The sequence below is a fragment of the Aythya fuligula genome, chromosome 19, assembly GCF_009819795.1.
Source record: "Aythya fuligula isolate bAytFul2 chromosome 19, bAytFul2.pri, whole genome shotgun sequence".
NCBI classification, from domain to species: Eukaryota; Metazoa; Chordata; class Aves; order Anseriformes; family Anatidae; genus Aythya; species Aythya fuligula.
In genome coordinates, this window is record NC_045577.1 from 9,446,303 (window position 1) to 9,466,628 (window position 20,326).

The window sequence follows — 20,326 nt, forward strand, 5'->3', positions numbered from 1 at the left end:
TCTGAATAAGCAGAAGAAAGATCTGCCAGTAGATGGAAATAAAGAGAGAAGGTGACCCAAAAGATTCATGATAGGTTTGAGAAATGTCTAGAAACAACATGGGGAGAGTTCAAGCAAGGGAAAGTCAGAGCCAGCACGGAAGGAGGAAGAGAAGACCTGGGGATGGAGGGGCAGAGGCTGGAGAAGATTCTTTATATAGTCAAAGCAAAGAAGGTGGTTATTATTTTTTCCCCTTAAATGAGTCATTCCAAAGTACTGGTGAGTTTTGTAACAGCCATCAGATGATCAAGCTGAAGTTAAATATAGCCACAGATCTGATGCACCCTGGTACAGGTCACAGGGCCCAGCTAAGGCTACTAAGTAAATGTTCAAATGCCACGATAAATGAAGTCCAAATACGCAACCAGAACTGGAACTGTTGGTCAAAATGTTTCAGTCCTGAAGGTTAGCTGGGAAGCTTTCTATCCTTCCAAAATAGAGGCAGTTGCAAACCACTTATGGCTTTCCCACACTACATGCAGCATGGATCTTGATTAGTTTTACAGTGTAAATGTCAGGAAAGTCTCCTGAGATCAACTGACTCCTGAGTAACTTAATTATACCTCCAGGCCATTTTTGGTTTTGCATGATCATATTTGCTTTGCCATAAATCCCTCGTTCTCCAGGTATGCTATACAATTGAATTATTTTTATCTTTTTCTTCTTTGGAAATCCCCACAGAATTTTGGGGATCATAAATAAAATTAAAGAAAAAAAAAGTTTCTCAAGAAGCTTTATGATTTTGCAGTGTTGCTGAATCCATTAATATTTAATTATATTTTGTAAACATCAACAAAGTTAGGTTACTAGCTGTTCCAGTCAGCTGCTGAAATATTCAGAAGGCAGCACTACAAAAATTAAGTAAGGAATAGGATGAGCTTTGTTATCCAAGAACTGTGCAGGACCTGATCCTCTCTCAGTACATGCCAGGGATGCCCGTAAGTCTCCTGAAGGGGCTAGGAAGATGCATGCCTCTGGGCCAAGCCCTGAGCTGCATTATAACAGAGCAAGGAGGCAGAAGAAGGTCTCACAGACATAGGAACATTTGTTATCCATGCTTCTTGCATGGCCTGCACTGGGCATCAGCTCTCAGGAAACAAGGCTCTAGCTAAAGCTAGGAGCTGAAGCCAGTAACGTGGCAGAAAGGAGAGCTGGTAAAGACAAGCTCAGCCACAAGAGACATGGATTTCAGCTGGGAAGAGTTGGCTGCTTCCATCCTCAGCAGCTGGAGTGGGATAGGGAATGCCTTGAAATCTCTGGGTGTCCCTGGACTGCAGTGCTACATCCCATAGCCATGCACTACTGCTCCTTTCTACGGGTATAAAAAGAGAAAGTATCCCTGCGAGCTGCTGCATAAACACACAGATAGTGATCCTCTTACCTGACAGGGAGCATACAAGCTGAAGTTTGTAAAATAGAACTGCTAAGGTGGATGCGGTGCTTTTGGAGCCAGCAAGTCTTTGACTTATGGCCATGGGAGCAGCACAGCAATGGGGTGTGTGTATCCGCATCCACTTGGTGAGAGCAAGCAAAAAATGTGCAAAGAAAATCTAATGCTGCCTCATAAACATGACTGAGTGTGCTACAATGAGAAATCAAAAGTGTGCAATAATATGAACACAAACTGCAGTATTTGGACTCCTTCCTACACAATATAGGGGCTATACATTTTTTTTTTTTGTCTATAGGGAATGCTTCAATATAAATCCAAGCACACAGAGAAGCTACAGCAGTGTCATTTCCAGCTCTTGCCAGGACCTGGCTTCCTGCCTGTGCTTGGGCTGCTGCCTCAGATTGCTCTTGCACCTGGTGAGAAGCAGGAAGGTTTTAACATCTTGACTTAAAAGTCACTGTAGCCTCTTCAAGTTGTTTTCCACAGAGTTGTTCGGAGAATGTTAATTCTTTGATTCATCCCCAAATTCAACGAGGTAAGAAACACTAACATGAGACAGCAAAGGCAGCAGTACAACACCTGCGACTCCCCAGGCCTAAACTTCAGATGTATTACTGAGTCAGCCAACACCCATTACTTGTTCCGCCTCTGCTCCTGAAAACAGCAAAAGCTACAAAAGTCTGTGCACCTCCACACAGCAGCAACACGAGCAGTGCCTGCTGCTCACCCTGGGGTGGAAAGAAGCCAAAGAACACAAAGCAGTTCACAGAAACAAGCCTCCATATAACTAAACAAAACCAAATGAGAGTAGACCTCCAGGTCCTTATCAGGGGTCTCAGCAGCATAAACTAGTACACAGAGGTACAGCATGGAAGGAAATCCCTGCCTCAAAGTGTCTGCAATGTGTGCTGTGGATCCAGCAGCTATGGTCTAAGTTTGAAGAACCAGAAGCCTCGAACTTACCTTGGTCAGCTCTTGGGCATTTGCCAGATTGTCCACGGCGATAGCCAAGAAGACGTTCAGGAGCGTATCTGTTGGGGAGCAGCTAAGGAAAAACCTTCACATAGCAAATACAGCAAATGGTTCCTCTTCTGCTACCACTACCCTTCTTTCCCCGTTCCAGCCATAGTATATTATGGATAAACCCCTCACACCACTGCTTTGTCCTCGTCATTCCCAACTCACCCACTTCTGCTGGGACCAGCTGAGGAGCACAGCAGGTGTCGGACACCCATCCGTGTCTTCACCAGCACACGTGTACTGCTGGGATACACTCACACCCCCCCACACAGGATTTCCCCTTCATTTTTCCCTCTTGCTTAGCAGGATGGCTGGCAGCTCCTGAACGTGGCTCATTTTAAAGACAACACAAATGCATTGGGTGTAACAAAAAAGTGAGGCTGAGGTCAGTGCTGTGCTATACACCAATGGGGGGAAACGCTCATGACTTACCACACCGGAATCGATGTGACAATTAGAGCACCACGAACATCCTCTGTCCTGAAAGCTGCAGTGTCCTGCAGAGTACAGCTACAGCTGAGCCCGTTAGCAGGATGCCCAGCGTGAGCTAATGAGCTCTGCCAGCACACAGACCCTTAGTCCAGCCACTGCACACAGCCCACCTAAACCACTGCCAGTGCCCACGCCAGCCGGGCTCTCTCTGCAGAGCACTGCATTATATCACTAAGACATCACATTTCCCCACAGTTATTAACTCACTCATTGTTTTCACTTTTCCTCTTAATGATTTCAGCTATTACTTGGCCCTTCATATATTTTATTGTTGTTGTTCCAGTTAGGTGTCTGCAAAACAGCCACAAAGCAACCATAAATCAGACACCTCTGCATGTGAAAGGAGAGCAAGCAAAGCAAAACCAAGCCAAAACCAATGCCCAAGAAACAAATGCATTTTGCTCCCATACATTGCCTGGTGACAGGACAGTCACTCACCCCAGCTATGCAAAGCTATAACTGCTGCTCGAAACGCGAGCGTACATGGCAATGAAGTTGATCTCATGTATTTACTCTCTGGAGATTCACAAAGGCTGAATAGCAGTGTGATGCTGCTGCATTGTGTTGTCCTCACCTGAGCCAAATAGGAGTCTGGGACTCCAACTGCAGGAGCTGTAGGCAGGTAACTGACCCAACACAAAATAACTGCATGTGGCCCTGCTTTGGTCTGTGAGTTGGAAACGATGCACAAAGTCATGCTGCAGGTGGGGCAGGAGCTAAATGCAAGGGCTGAGTGCTGGAGGGAGCAAGGCGAGCCGCTGCAGCAAGGACAGCGAGCTCCCAGGGTGCCAGCAGAACTGCAACTAGATTTCAGGAAACCTTCACCTCAGCACCCGCTGGTTGCCTTCCATTTCTCAGCAAGACTGCTTGGAGGAAGCATCAGAGGTTTCTCTTCAAACAGAGGAGCCAGGAGTGGTGTGAGGCTGATCTGGCTGCAGGCTGGTGGTGCTGGGTGTCTGTGCCCAGCAGGAGCGTGCCCAGCAGCCCCTGTGCCCTGGCAGCCCTGCTGCCTGCAGACCCTGCTGGCTGGGGAACCATCACCTGACACTGGCAGGGCTTCAGGAGACTTTTCCCAGGGCAGCCGGGAACCAAAGCTGGCCCAGACACCCAGCTCAAGGCTTTGCTTTCCATCGCAAGAGCATTTGCCAAACTTAATTCAGCCAAGACTTCAGAACCAGACGTTCAGGCCTCTTATTCCCATTGGGATGAGTGTCTCCAGAGCCTAAATACCCATCAGAAAACAGATCCTCTGCCTGCGACAGTGGAAGCAGGAGCTGTATTTAATCTTCTAGGATGCATCTGCATCCTGCAGGGGATGGGACACAGAATCCAGAGTTTTCTTCAGGCAAAGGCCAGGTTCTCTCCATGTCATATAAAAGAGGATAGAGGTTTTTATTGTGTGAAGGTGGTTCCCTGGGGACGTCAAGAGGTTTGAAATGTAGTTCCCATCTATTGCCTCTTCCTCTGTTCAAGCAGGACAGCAAGGAGCATGGGGCAGGAGCACCTTGATCCTGCTGAGCCCAGTGAATAAAGAAGCAGAAGAAGGGAAAGATGATACTGAAATGTCCCTGTGTCCCTTCACCTTGGAAGTGAAGCCTCTAACTCTTTCTCGGGGGGAACGAATATTTCAGTAATAAAACTGTCTTGCTACCTCTGCTTCCTACACACATGTGCTGAAATTGTCTTGTGTAACATAGTCAACTACTGGAAATATAATTACGTTTTAAAAACAAGCAATCACACACAACTGGTCAGGCTTCTTTGACTCATCTCCAAGCAGATGCATTCTGGTGGAATTGAGTGTTTCTGCCCCCAAAAAAGGTCCCTCAGCCCTTTTTGTAGAGCTTGGGGACTCCCAGACACCAGCTGAAATACATCTTCTGGGCCAGGCTGTACACCCCAGCCAGACCCACGGACCAGGCCGGCCAGCTGAGCCGATGCTGGCACTGAGCACGGCTCCTCCATGCTGGAGCAAAGCGCAAAAGGCAGCCAGAGACCAGGGCTGGGAAGGGTGGCTGGCTCCAGGCATTTGCTGCTTTTCATTTCAGGCTTTTCTGTACATTTTTGGATTTTTTTTTTCTCCTCCTTTTCCCCCTCAACAGATGCACCAATTTATTAATTTACCGGATGACAATGAATACAGGCATGGTGTAATTTCCTAGAAAATGAGCCAAATCCTGCTGTCACTCCAATCATACTACTTTCATTAAACCATTTAAGACAGAGAGGTCTGGCTCCACATGGGCTCTCTGCAACTGGAAATGCAATGTGAGAGAATTCTGACTTTTAAAAACAGTTTCTGGATCATTTCCTTGCAATGTGCCTTGAAAATATGAACTGATTCAAAGAAGCAACTGAGCTGCAGCGAAAGCAGGGGTAGCCACAGCTTTCCAAGCTTCTTTATGACCTGGAACAACTATAGTGCCCCAAGCAGCTCTGGGAGGGGAAAGGAGTCATTCGTGTTTAAAAAGAGAAGATTTTAAAAGCTGACCCCAGATCACTAAAGCTGATTCTCTAACAGGAAGATTCGATCCAGGCCTCCTAAACTCTTAAAAATGAACTCAGGACATGCCAATGTTTAAAAACTGAAAATAAAACCACTCCCGCCAGAGGAACCAAAGATGGGTCTTTGACTGATTTCAACATTAGCCAGAAAAATAAAACCTGAAAGGCCCATGTAAGAAATTCAGTCACAGTCTGAATTCCGCATGGGAAGGACTGGAGGCAAATCCACACTGGGCAAATGAAAAAGATCCAGTGCATAAAAAAAAAAGGAAATTCATATTGCTTTTAGAGGAGAGTTCTGCAAGGCAAAGAGGGGGAGCTTTCTGAAAGAGAGACTGACCATAACATTCAAGTCCCAAGTTAGAGCAACAAAGAATTTTACATTAAGCTGATCAATAATTAAGCTAATCAGCAGCCCAGCCAGTGCAGGCTGCTCTGCACAGGGTGTCCTGGTGCCTGCCAGGCTCGGGGGCTCCAAGTGGGAAGTGGAACCTGCGGCTCCCCCCGTGCCTCGCCCTGCACTGCAGCATCGCTGACATTAATGACTATTTTACTTCCCACAGAAATGCAGGACTGTTATTTTCTGGCAAACTGAACTTTATTTTCAGACCTTCCTGGTTATGTTTTGACAGTTAAGAATAACTTAAGTCCCTGGTAAGTCACACGGTTCAGCTTTCCCTCCGAGATAAATGACTGCCTGCTGCTTGCTCTCAGCATCAAAACCATAACTACTGAAAAGCAGGGGTAGCACTGACCTTACCGAAACCCTGCTTGAAACATCAGCGCGAGCATTAGTGGGCTTCTTGCAGCAGCTCCTGCAGTAAACACAAGGAAAAGGTTTAACTCCTTGTCCTCTGTTGTCTCTGCTCATGATGCTTAAAGGCAGTCAGTGCCCGTGTGAAGCAGAGGGCTTGTCCAAACCATGGAAACCTTCAACAGACAAAATCTTGGCCAGATCTCCAGGTCTCCTACAAGAAATTAACGGATATGCTTCATGTTTAAGACCCTGATCACTGGAAGGTGGTGAAAGAAGCCTGCTAGGATCAGTTTGCCTATCTCTGTTCTTTCTGTTCACAACAACCCAGTGGCTGCACTAAATTCATCCCCACCTGCAGTGTTCAGAGGGGATTAAAGTCTCACGCTTTACCTGTGAGGATCGGTTCCTCGATAAATGCACAAACAGTGCCCCGAGGAGTTCTCTGGCCGTGCTCGAGGTGCAGCCATGGGCAAAGAGGGAAAGGCACCAGAGATGTCCCAGGGACGGCGATGCCTGTGGCAAGCAGCATAAGGGAAAGCAACATGCCGGAGCTCTGTGGGGCAAACGTGGATTTGGGGCAAAGTGGACAAGGTTTTAGCCCAGAACTGTGCCACAGCAAGCAGAGGCAAAGACCAAACTCATGGCAGTCGTGAGATGCGAGGCAGATCCTTATTCCAGCTATGTGAACTTCCCCTGCTCTCTTTCCTTTAGGGGAAACACAAGGGAGAAGCCCCTCTTTTAACTAATGGGGCAAGAAGGGAATTTATACCCTGTTCTTCAAAAACGCTGCATCTTCGCTGCTCTAAGGTTAAAAGTCTTTCTCTCTCTCTGAGCCTTGCTGTCAAGCCTGATTACAGCTTAATCTCGTTTCCAAATGCCAAGCCCCGAGGACTGAGAGCTCTCCCTCCCTCCCAGCTCTCCACTGACCCAGTTTTCAGATGCCTCGTGTTTCTGGAAGGAGCACGCTGAGGCTGGTGTCTGAGTGGAGCTGCTGGCCCAGCCCACGTGTCCTGGCTGCTGTTGCTCCGATAGCACACGTTAATGGGGAAAATCCCTCAGACACCCCTGTGGGACAGGCACAGCTCTCACACTTTCTGCTCTGTCGTGGCTCCTCATGCCACCGGGGAGATTTCACGCAAAGCAAAGGGCTGGAGCCCTGTCTCCCAATCCAGAGGCTCTGATGTCCCATGTCATCTAATCTTGACCCCCTGTTGTAGAGATCTATATCTATAACAACTGCTTCTTTAGCACGGGTATGGCCCCCTGCATACCTTTCCCTTTCTCCTAAGTACCCAGCCAACATTGCCAGCCTTAGCAGGACTCCTAGGAAGAGACAAAAGCTGGAACAGTAACTGGCAGGAAGGTTCACAGTGCTGGGACACCCTACAGAGAGCTCTCCAGCAGAGCTGCAGTGCTCAGCATTATTACCCCAGAACAAACAAGGCAGCCACACTGCCTCTTATACACAGCAGTTTTCAAGTTCTAAGGATGCTGTTTGCCACCACACAGCTTATCACTGCAGCCAGCAAACTTCTTGTGCCAACAAATTTATATCTTGCAACGCTACACAACATCAGCCCGTCAGCAGTCTCCATCACGAAGCAAAGAGCCACCACAAATTCTGAGCTCTGCTGGCTCTCCAATCCCACACAGCCATTAGATCCGAGAATCTCTGCTCGGTTCTGTGCAAAACACAGCCTCCCTTCCTAAATCCTTGCTCTGTGTGACTGCTACTTTTGGCAGACTCCTCGGGACTCTTCTGGAGGACACAGTCTTCCCAGTATCCTCAGCAGATTTTCAGGACAAAGCAGAACAAGACATCTTAATAGATCTCATCTGTCTGGTCTTGGAACATGACCAAATACTCCCAGAGCCCCAAATTCAGGATCTGGACTCTGGTTTAAGCATTATGTGGAGACAAGACGTGTTCAAGCACTTAGAATAGCATAGCTAGTTAAGCTGTTGTGTAGACAAAGACGCCAAGGCACTGGAGCCTGATTTACATGATAAAACAATCTCAATTATTTCTCCCACTGATCTAGTATCCATAAAGATCTTCAAGGTACAGAAATCCTGCTCTGACTCAACTTTATTGTTTTTCCCACGACATAAATTAACTCACAATAGAACTTCCTCAAACTAAACAATTAACAATAAAATGGACAAGGACTGTGCTCACATTGCCATCAGAAAAGTGATGCCAACACGGACAACTTGCCTACAACTTAGCCCAGGTGCTGTAAGGAGCAAAGCCATAACAATAATCAGGTTTTTAAAAGTGCTTGTGCACACACAGAGGTGTGTGAGTGAAAGGAATAATGTAAACTAAATTAGATTTTTCTGGCACCCCTGAAAGGGTGTGTACACTAACGCAAGGCAGCAGGCAAGGATACAGTTACCAAACAACGTCAGGACGATGAAGTAAATGGAGGAGAACATCCCCGAGTGGACACCACCCTGCGACTCTATGCCATGGTACATCACCGCGTTCCAGTCTTCCCCCGTCAGGATCTGCACAGAGAAATTTGAAAGGGAAGAAGGGGTGACACAGAGGGAAGACAGAGCAGAGACGGTCAGAGGCGCTGGGCAACTCGATGCAACCCAGGACGGGTCTCCCGAGGGGAATGCTTCCCACCTCTGCCACCAGCCTCCCTGCAGAGGTGGTAGAAGTCTCATTCCTACACATTCCCCCCCCAGCAAAACTTCTGACTTCTCTCCATTTTTAAGTCCTGCAGAGATGCCAGGTTTTAGCATTGCCCAGGCACCGAAGAAAACCCTGCCTCCAAAGCCCAGTGTCCTGAGTGGGATCTCCCCCAGCTTCAACTCCTTTCATTCGCTTCATGCAGGAAGGGTTTGCTCAGTCATCACCCCAACACACACACTTTATATACGCTTTTTGGTGACCCACATAACAGGACAAGCACCTGCAGACCCCTTCCACTACTCGCCAGCCCTCCAGGGCTGCAGACAGCCTTGCTGCAGCTGAGCCTGGCTCCAAATGCCAGACCCCGGGCAGCACAGCCACCACGAGGCTTGCCCGGGCTTTGCACCGCCACAGTTCTTCTCCGGGCTTCCTGCTTCCCAAGGCCACAAGGAAGCTCAGCTACCCAAACAACCACAGATCTCAAAAATAATAATAATAAAATAATAACAAGGAGATGCAATACCCAAATGTGTGAGAGTGAGGACAGGAGAGGGTAGCTTCAAGGGGACTCTGCTCCTCCCGCGTCCTTGTGCACGAGCACAAGCGCAGCCCAGGCTGCAGAGCTGTCCTGGCTGCAGGCTGGGATGCTGACCTGGGGCTTATTAGCAAACACATGAATAATAGAAAAACTAACCTTAATAAGCGGAAACACCTAAGTCTAAAATAAGCTTTGTCACTCTAGATGCTAATTTTGCACCAGTCTGAACTGCCTGCCATTGCTGTTCTTCACCAACGACTGTAACACAGCAACATTTTCAGCAGACCAACCCTTCATCTGCCCACCGGGACAAGTCTAACAATAGCTACTTTCAGTACATTAAAAATGCCCACTGGAATTCAGAGCTCAAATGCCCAAATAGGAAGCTGTCTCTTTAGCAGAAGTAGTATGGAAAAAAGAAAACCACCAACACCACCAATGTACTGATCAATCCCAAGTGCACACAGTACTCTAGAAATAATTGCAAATTCCAGACTAACCATCAGCTGCTGATAGAGAGAAAATTTCTTGCTGCAGAGTTGGTGCTGATGACAGCATTAAAGCAAGAGCAAGGAGAGACACAAGGCTACACAGTGCATATGCAACCTTGTTTCCTAAATGCAGAGTCTGGTCTCAAATAATTCAGTGCAAGCCCAGAGCATCCCACACCACTCGAGTTATGCTGGGTTTACACCAGAGACTATGAACCAGGCCACTGGGCTTTCAGCTCTGGCACTCGACTACACAAAACTGTGTCCACAAACTTCTGCTCACCTCATTTCTGTGAATTCACAACCGTTCCTGCTTTCTAGAAATAATCATACAGTGATTTCTGTTCACACAGACATTCACAGAAAAGGAACTGGTGGGAGCCCTTCTGTGCCCTGCATAGGACCAGGGGTCACAGGTGTCACAAGTTACAGGCTACACACAAACCCAGCAGGACTTGGGTTTCAAAACCCCAACCATATTATTTTGAAAGTGGAACAACATCTTAAAGAAAAAATCTGTGTTTGCTTTATGGACCTGTTTCAGAGAGATAACTGGTCTAAACTCACCAGACTGCCTGTGCAGAGCTGAGGTTGCTCTGAGGCCCCAGTGAGAAGATGGGGACACAGACCCAGTGTCCTTCCCCAAATTTACACCATTCCCCTCCAGCTGGGGCAATTATTTAGGCAATTAGGTAGCAGCCCTCAAGGAGCAGAGTACCTGAAGTTAATAAAGGTCTTTCTGGTCTATAAAGTCTGTGTTTACAGATGCCATTAGAACTGCTTCCTTCTGGAGAAGGGACAGCGGTGCAGATGGCAAGCGATACGGACTTTGGTGTACAGGGAAGTCCAAAGATTTTGGATTTTCCCAAGTCCCAAACTGCTTTTGGCTGTCCCTAGCGAACACTTTGTCCACTGCAGCACAGCATTTAGCAGTAAGGCTTGGCTGAGGGACTATTGGATGATGGAATAAAAACCACTTTCAAGATCTGCTGTAAAAATCTTAATGGACTAACAAGCACACAAGGATGGAAGATACTCAGCTGCTGGGGATCAGCACAGCACCATCTCAAAGGGCTGTCCTGAAGGGGAGATACTTTCCTGAAGGACCTGAATAAATGCCAGATCACTTAACTCAGCATCATATCTCACAGTGGGGTCAGCAGGGACAGCCGGGGCACCAAACCCTGCTCTTCCCAGACCTTGGCAAGGGCTGAGGTCCGGTCGCATCCTGCCACCGCAACTCCTCACCTCCCCCAGCAGCCACCAGGGCTCTGCTTCCCTTCCTTGCAGCCAGCAGCGTGCAGTTATTTGAGCAGCAGCTCTCCAGGAGCAGAGCACGTATGGTTAATAGAGGTCTTTCCGCTTTATAGAGTCTCCGTGTTTATGGATGTTGTAAACACTCGCAGCTCAATGACTGCTGCAACAGGGAGACGTAGCTATTTATTTTTCATGCCTGTATATATGAATATATATACAGTTTGTATTTTGTATACACACAGTTGGGCATTCAGTTCATAATATCTTACTCGGGGGCCAAGAGCTGGAGAAAAATGTGTGATGCTCTTAAAGGGAGTTTAGGGATAGCAGGACTCGGTTGCACCAAATACCGAGTTCAGCGAGCTGCCAGGCGGACACAGCATGTCCTGGGAATCCCGTAACAGAGGACTGTGACCCAGCTGGGTCTGCTGAGACAGACAGGGTTAAGGCAGGCTGCGGGACCTGCTGCTGTGGTTTGGTTTTACTGGATGCTGGCAGCACCAGCACTGATTTGGAAGCAGTCAGCTGGGGCTGAGCCCCTGACAAACTGCACGCATGGAGAGCCATTTCCCCAGACACCACCTCCAGCTGCTCCCCAGGTACCCCCAGCCCACCATCTCTCTTCTCTATCTCACCCCAGGTTATAGCAGAGGGGTTGGTGCCCCAGACCCCCATCCCAGCTATTCTTCCCTATTCCCAATTAACAAAGAGATCACCACTGCCTCCAGCTGGGTGACTGCATGTCCCATGCAGCGCAAATGCAGACGCCAGCACATTGATACTTAGACTTGATGATCCTGAAGGTCTTTCCCAACCTAATTCTGTGATTCCATGTTCAAACTCACGCAGACCTGAGCTAGGGAAAGAAACCAGGACAGGAGCAGGCTGTGCCTTAGGGAGATCTTCCAAATCCATCTTAAAGCCTCAGCAATGGGATGGGAGATGGGCACGCTGCATCTGGCCTTATTATATTTATTCACTGGATGCTGCTGCTCTGCTCATTAGAGCAGCAACCAAATGAGTCTGCTGCCTGGCTGAGGTTAGAGGAGGGTCCAAAGCCTCTACTGAAGAAATGTTAATGTGATACTTGCAATTCGAGGGGGGGGGGGGATGCACCAGGAGTAGAGGTTATTAAAATATCTCTGTGAGACTGATGAGAGTTAAGCAAGCGCTGAAAGTTTTGCTGGTTTTAATTCATAGCTCTGATGTTCTTCACAAATGACATAAAGCCAGCAGTATTCCCCTTCATCCCACAGCCACTGCATTACGAGGGCATTCATCTTGGGAACAGAAAGGAAAATATCTCTGCTAAGATTCTCAAGAGACAGCTATAGTCCCAAACCAAAATAGCAACGAAATCTCCAGATGCTCATATCCGGAACCTGACTCGGGCTCCATTCCGGCTCCGTGGCAATACCTTTACATTTCTTTAAGCCCCTTTTTTTGATGAGCACTAGAATACTATGCAAATATTAATCTACCGTGATTTGCAATATCCTGCAAGGTAAGTACTGCAGAACCTGTTTCACATCTGGAGAACAACAATACCCACATGAAGCTGCTTATGCAGAGGTCATGGGACACATTTTCTTTTAGATTTTTTCTTTTTTAATCCAAAAACTGTCATCCACCCAATCTTTTTTTGAGCATGAAATACATACTCCTGGATCCATACTCCTTACTGAGCTGGGTCAGAACAATTTATGTAGGACAACATCCAAAAAGCCAGAGGATGCTCCATGGACTGGTTACCTGCACATTGAGCAGGGTTGTGCACCCCCAGCTCTCTGCTGAAACACCTGAAGTGAATGCTTAAAAATGGCATGTAGGCAAGTGCTGCAAAATGAGGCTTTAAATCTGCGCATTGCATCTCCCAGAGCTGCTACTTCTTCCTGCCATCACACGAACTTGCCCAAGGCTGATGCCTCTTTATGTGCTCCCCCATTGATTGTAATTCTTATCCAGCATTATCTTATCTTGAGCTATTACAGTGCAAAATGCTACATTATTTCCTTACTGCCTGGAGCTAGCTCAGGCATCTCTCCTCATTAAATCATGGCAACTGCAGGAGAAAGTGGAACAGGTCAGCCCCACACTGGCTGGCTGATTTACGGCAGGATGATTTACACAGCCTGCCACATGCAGTGCTGCCAGTGCAGCATGCAGCCCTGGGGGCATGGGCCTCAGGAAGGAGAAGGCATGGACACACACCATCCTTGAGCATGGAAAGACCTATTTTAGCGAGATTTCTTACCTAGCAAAAACTCTTCTGTTCTAGTTTCCCTTAATTCCATAGCACTGATCCTTAGTGGCACATTGACTGCTCAGCGTAGCCAAGATACATAAGAAGGAAGGACTTCTCCTTCCCTAAGTTCTGTGGACACCTCTCTGCTCACCATAATTTGGAAGAGATGCCCAAGAATTTCTTTTCTAATGCTGACCCAGGACAAGGGATGGCCTTACCTGGAATACCGTGAGGATGGCAGCTGGGAAGGTATCAAAATTTGTGGTTGGCGTTTCGTCTTGAAAATTGAATCTAGAGAAAGTAATAAATAATAATATAAAAAAAAAAAAGGCAGTAAGGGACGAGCAACTCTCCTGCAGTCCCGTAATACCCTGTAACCTTAGAGAGCAGCACTTGCTCCACCCAGAAACAACATCCCAATGAGTACAGCAGGGAACACAGCATAACTGAGGATGTGGCTAACAGGAACATTAGCAGAAATTAAATTTAGATCCTTGAGAAAATTTTGATGCTTTGAAATTAATTGTGTCCATAGTTCAAATGAACAACCAAAAGCCCAAACAATTTGCAGAACAAGCCATTTCAATAAGTTTTTGCCCACAAGTGTAAAAGCCAAAATTGAAATTACCCACTTATTGGGACAGTTTTATTTTAAAATTTTAAAGATAAAATAGATGATTGAAAAAAATGTCATTTCATTTTAAAATTTTATTTTTGAGTTTAAATGGTAATATTGTAATACTTCTTGTTACAAAATTCATTACAACGGGCATTTCTTAGTGGAAAAAATCAGATTCAACAAAACTGTTTTCAAGCAGAACAATATACCTATTGAAAAGAAAATCCTGCCACTCTGGCTATCAAGGAAACAATTTGCTTTTCTCCTCAGCAGAAAAAGCACTGCCTCTCCCAGTCCTATCTGAGAGATCTGGCTGAACCAGTCGATCATAGAACAGCATAGGAGCCTTGATGAAACCGAGAATTATGATAACTAGAAGGAATTCAGCTCTAGGAAACGTATCAGAATGAAAAACATCTTCTGTAAACCAGGGACCACTTCTCAGCAGCCCAGACAGAGATTGACATCTGTACCCTCGATTGCAAATTTTCAAGCCCTGCAGCCCCTTTACCCATGTGTATGCCAGGTGATTGCTCTCAGAGTACCCCTGAAAGGACAATGGTTAATTAGACTTACTGTCCTCCAAAGAGCTGCATCCCCAGCAGAGCAAACACCACGATGAAGAGGAACAGCAGAAAGAGCAAACTGATGATGGACTTCATGGAGTTCAGCAAGGAGACCACAAGATTCCTCAGGGAATTCCAGTATCTATGATGGAGATCAAGAGAGAACATTAATGGGAGAAGAGGCTCTTTAGTTTAGAAAGTAATAAGATCTGTTCTTTTATTATTTAAAAAAAAAAAAAAGAGAGAAAAAAAAACAAACAAAAAAAAAACAACAGGAGGAATGGCAGGGATTATTGGCATCTTTATTCTCCTCTCTGACATATATGACTGAAAAGCACAGCTCAGCGACAGAATCTCCTGTAGCATTCCAAGGGCCGAGATGGTCATCCTGGTGCATGTGTACCAGCGCAGAGAAGTTCACTGCAGTGAAAGGGCTCAGTTTAATTTCTCAGCAGCTCCTTTCCTGTTGTAGATTTCAACCTTTCTGCGTAAGCTCTCCCATGTTTTTCATCCCACATTGCAGTCAGCAGGAGTGTGAAAAAATGGGATGTGTCGATATCAATGAGAGGCTGAACCTGGGGACAGTGAATCCTTGGCTTCACGAGGCATAAAGCAAGAATAACCATCATCTCTGCCAAGAAATGTCCCTTTCCAACTTATCAAATGCCCTGAGTATTCACAAGCAGGCTTAAAACCTCACACGCTTAGACACTTCTGTAGATGTTTAACACACACTCATGCACAGCAGATGCCTTCAGAGCGGGGCAGTTCAGCTGTGCAGTTGAAGCATCCAGGACCAAGCAGCCACCTCTGAGGATGGAAACAAATCCAGGACATTAACTCCGACATGACAAGAGGGAATGGCTCAGCCTGCATCACAGCCAACACAACCACACCACATCCAGCCATCTGCTGCAGCCCCTTTTTGCTTCTATCCCCCAACGTGCCCAGAGGTTGCTCCAGGCACACGCATGGGCAGGCACGCTGTGTGATGGGGAGGGTGCCCAGGAACTGCCCCTTTTCTTGCCCTATTTACCTTATTTCTATTAGGAATACTAATGACTCAGAAAATGCAGAACTAGCCATCAAGCAAAGGAGCTCTTCGACAACCTCCTTTTGGACAGTCAAGCACATGGAACAACAGGGCAACACATGCAATATCCTGTGTTAAAGGTTTTGAGACCAGAATTTTTTAAGGCAGGAATTAAAAAAATAAAATGAAAACCACCACTAATTTTCCTCTTCTTCCTCTCTCCCGTGCAGCTGGGAGGACTGAACCAACCCAGGCTGAGGATGGCAGAGGCAGGTCCATGCCAGGAGGAGCAGGATCACACACTCCTGGTGCACCCATTCCAAGAAGATTTGTGTCCATAACACAGTGACAACAGGTTTCAGGGGGAAATTTTTGTCTCCTGGGGGAATATCTTTGATTTTAAGAGATGCAACCACACCTCTCCTTGGAGAAGGTGGATGGGTTTGTTTGTCACAAAGACTTTCCCCTGCTCGTCACAGTGACTTCAGGTAAAATCTGCCAGCAGCACCAGGCTGGCACCTCGCAGCTAACCCAGCTGGACGCTGAATTCCTGGAGAGGCCTCGGCTTGTCTTGGAAGAGCTCAGCACCAGCTCCTGCCTGATTACGGAGCACAGGATATAACAAGGGGCTGCATCTCTGCAGCTGCCAGTCCCCATTTGGTTCAGACATGACTAAGAGGAAAATATGTGAAACACCTTCCCTTGTCTTCCTCTCTGAATTTTTCTCTCTTAGGCTGTGTTGACTCTTTGGGCATCCTGCTGTCACCTTTCGGACTGCTGTAATTTAACTTTTTAGCTATTACATCACTCTGCCAGCTGCAGTCACACAGATTTGGGCCATAGGAATCAAAATCTCTCATATCAATTCTTCAGAGCCGGGTGGACTGCCATTGTCTGCTACTAAACCCAGAGGCAAGGAGCCTCGGGGAAAAACAAAAATATGTGAAAGACACAGAAAATGGGCAAAAATTAAAACTACTCAGGATCAGGATGTTTTCACAGTGAAGACCCCAATAAGAACAGGTGGGCAGCTGTCTGTGCCTGGTGCTACATCTTTGGTCGCTCCCTAAACTGCGCCCAGATCTGCTGGGGGAGCTGGGAAGGACCTGGTGACACCATGAACATGTTTCTGTCATACCAGGGGAAAAATCCTCTTAAGGGAATTTCTGCATCAGTGGGGCACAACTTTTACTTACCGTACTGGGAAGGGGGGCAAGCACCCAAATCACTCCATGACTTGCTTTGAATAGTTAAACATCAGGCTTTGCCCCCTTATTATACTGGTTAAAATCCTGAATAGTCAAAATTGGCAAAGAGATCATTTAAACTTGCAAAAATGTCTAATTCTTTTTGAAAAGCACAACATACAATCAGATACACCCAACCTCAGTAGCTCTGGATAAAACTAACTGCAGACAATTAATTACTAGAATTTTCTTTAAAAGCATGGAGTTTTCCATAAGATTAGAGCAGAAGTAGATTAAGTGACATTTTTGGAGCACCACACCTTTTGCTGGACATTTACAGAACTTCATCTTTCCTACTCCCACCGTGCCTCAAATGACACATTACCGTGCATGAATTGTTGATCTTCATGATGATTAGCAGATCTAAATCAGAAAACTCTAAAGAGCTAATGAATACCATGCATGTGAATAGTTAGGAAAGTACTTAGTTCCTTCAAATTACTGTTTTGTTCGAATGTGACAGCCTATGCATTTGGGTTGCTGTTCTGTTTTTGGTGTGTTTGTTTTGGGGGGTATATTTCTCTTCCTGATTTTTGTTTGTTTGTTTGTTTGTTTGTTTTGTTTTCTCTGTCTTATCTTTTTCTCTTTTAAGTGAAGAGAGTGATGGAAAGATGGGAGATGTGAGGAGGTCATTGTGTAGCAGAAAACAACAGCAGGGGCAGCCAAATATTTCATCAAGTTCCACACTACAACATTAAAACCTTGTGGAAATTGCTCTTGATGGGTTTACAAGGTGCACATTAGCTATTTCCTAATGCCAGCACACAGCAACACACCACATGAGTATGGAAACACCTGCAAAGCTGGGCCAACCCAACTCTAACAAATGTTCAAATTCACAGGCTCAACACAGAAAACCCTAGGCATTCCCAGACCAGGCAGAGCACAGTGTGGCAACGCTTCATATTTGTGTGAATGTTGTGGTTTGGTCATCAGCATTCCCTACCTAGCAGTAGCCAGAGTAGCTCAGCTCACTCAGCCCATCAGATCTAAACCTTTAAGGAGCTATCACCAGGTCAGCGGCAGATAAATGAGCAGTTGGTGGAGCTCAGAAATTAAATAAACTTTTTTTTATCCTACCACAAGAAACGAGGGATCTCCTACTGAGATTCTTGTTGTAAGGAAGCTTAAAGCCAAAGAAAAGCAGGATGCTCTCATGCGTCCCTGCCCCAAGGGTATAAAAGGCCTGAAAACTGTGTCAGACAAACCTGTATGTAAGTGATGCCGGGGAAAGGGCTGTTAAAAGTCCTCAGAGATGCAACTTCCTAGGAACTCACTAGTTTCTGACTGCCAGAAACCCGGAGTGCCCAGCCAAGGGAAGGGCAATTCTGCTTCTGCTGTTTTCTTCCATTCCCACACCCACTAAGGCCATTACAGATGTAGGATGTTAGAACTGACAGACCTTTGTGCTGCCAATTACACGGTGTTTTTCTGTTGTTATTGTTACTGTATTATCATTATTTTTATTATTAACACATGTGGAAAGCACTACTATTTTCTGTGGGGCTGGTGATACAGATCTCATATACTACTAGAAGTCAAATGGGAGCAGAACAGGAGCTGGACTCACTTTGTGACTTTGAAAATCCTCAGCAGTCGAAGAGCTCTCAGTACGCTGATGCCAAATGAGGTACCAGGCTTCACCGCAGCCCAAATAACTTCAAAGATACTTCCCACGATGACCTGCAAGAGAAATCCATTTTATAGAAGGCAAAACATTTCCTGCATTCTTTGTGGTGCTGCTATAGAGGCCGAGAGCTGAAAAGTCAAAGTGTGTACTATGATGGCTTTCTTGCGGAAGCTACAGTGCAATTTTGAGAAAAAAGAAAAAAAGCAAAAAAAAAAAAAAGCCTGGTTCTAACTTTCTGCAGTCCAATCTAAAAAAAGGGGCAATAACTAGAGTAGGGTAGAACAGATAGGAACTTGTTGCTTTCTTCTCTAACAAGCAAACTACCTCAAAATAGCATTTCTTGAAGGACACCACTACACTTTTTTTTTTTTTTTTAAATCTACACTGGCACAACTGCAAATACCATTTGTACTACTACTTCACCTGCTCACCCCACATGTCCAATCTAGGCAGCCACCAGAGATGCAGGGGGCCCCCACCCCATCCCAACAGAAGCACCACAGCTTTGGCTGTGGCACTGCAGAACAGCCCAGCATTAACCTTGTGCAAAATTACCAGAATCTTCTGGCAACTCGGAGTTGTTAGCAGACTGATTAAGATAACAGCTATTAAGAGAGCCTAAGAAGTCTCTAGCATGCACATCCAATTGTCTGCCAGGCCCTCAGGCTCCAGTTATTGAAAGAACTGTCCACAGCCAAGGGTTTTAGCTTTGTTTTGTTTTTAATTTTAAACAATTTTTGTTTGTTCTAAGGTTGACAGAGAATTAACCTCAATAAATAATAAGAAATTTTCTCTGAAATCCTCTATTAAAAAAGACAAAATAATAATGGGTTAAGCACAATTGGAAAGGGTGATTATATCAACACAGGCTATTGCACAGTTAATAAGAGAAGATAGGCATTTTGTTGCCAGTTAGTGTTATTATTTGCATTAACTTAGCATATTTCAGAGCTCACACAGACCGTGGTCCCCAGTTGTGTGACGCACACCATTAGCACGTTACAACCAGACCCCAGGGAGCAGCTGGATCCTGATGAGAAAGGCAGCGTTAACAGCACGGCAGGACATGAGCTGCTGTGCCTGGGTACCTGAGCAGTACCATGACCCTCAGCATCTTTCAAACCCCTTCCGTGAGCAGACACCTGGATGTCTTTTGAAAAATGCAGCACGGCATGCAGCCGCTCTGCATGAAACGCTGTGCCCTGATGAAGAAAATGTAGTGGAAAAAGGGGAATATACAAGAGTTGCTCACCCAATCACTCCCATTACAAAAAGAAGGAATTAATATCTCTCTCCCGCAGTCTGTGACTCTTGGGAATCCCTCATGAACCAGCAATAACCTTTCCTTAGTCACTCCACATATTACATTAATAATTAACTTCCCTGGCATCCCAGCATGGCCTCTTGGGAGTGGTTTCACATGAGACCCCACTGGACCATTTCTCCCAAGACTGATGTTGTCCTGTTTTGTTGTTTCTCTTTTTGCTTTTGAACCGTTTCATCATGATGGTTTGTCAAACTAAACTGGCTATAGATCTGTGTGATGTTCCAGTGGGGTGCAGGAGCAGCATTAGCTCTGGGGGCTGGAAGGTGGGTGAGGAGGCAGAAACACAGACAGAAAGTAGGATCCCAGCGGATTCTCTAAAGGAGGCAGAATTAGAAACAGATCAACAGCTTTACCCCCTGGGAAACACCAGCTTAAGCTTAAAATAAAAAGTTTATGCTTAAAAAGCAAAGTTTATGGGAAGTGCTACACTCCCCATAGCATGGCAGTTGAGCTTTGCTGTGAGTTGGGTGCTCCACTTGAGGGAAGCTTCTCTGGCTCTTGGATTAGGCGCCACCTCTAAGTG

At 46.1% G+C, this 20,326-nt stretch overlaps 1 protein-coding gene across 10 annotated transcripts in view; it reads right to left on the reverse strand.

Moving 5' to 3' along the window:
- LOC116496971 (voltage-dependent N-type calcium channel subunit alpha-1B-like) overlaps positions 1–20,326 on the reverse strand; it is a 280,195-nt gene that overhangs the window by 90,332 nt on the left and 169,537 nt on the right. For all 10 annotated transcript variants that reach the window (XM_032200418.1, XM_032200421.1, XM_032200416.1 and 7 more), the window contains 5 exons: positions 18,417–18,529; positions 14,577–14,708; positions 13,600–13,672; positions 8,600–8,717; positions 2,396–2,463 (listed from right to left, as the gene is read on the reverse strand). In XM_032200418.1, the coding sequence (XP_032056309.1) occupies positions 2,396–2,463; positions 8,600–8,717; positions 13,600–13,672; positions 14,577–14,708; positions 18,417–18,529 (504 nt within the window). The remainder of the gene's footprint in view (positions 1–2,395; positions 2,464–8,599; positions 8,718–13,599; positions 13,673–14,576; positions 14,709–18,416; positions 18,530–20,326) is intronic.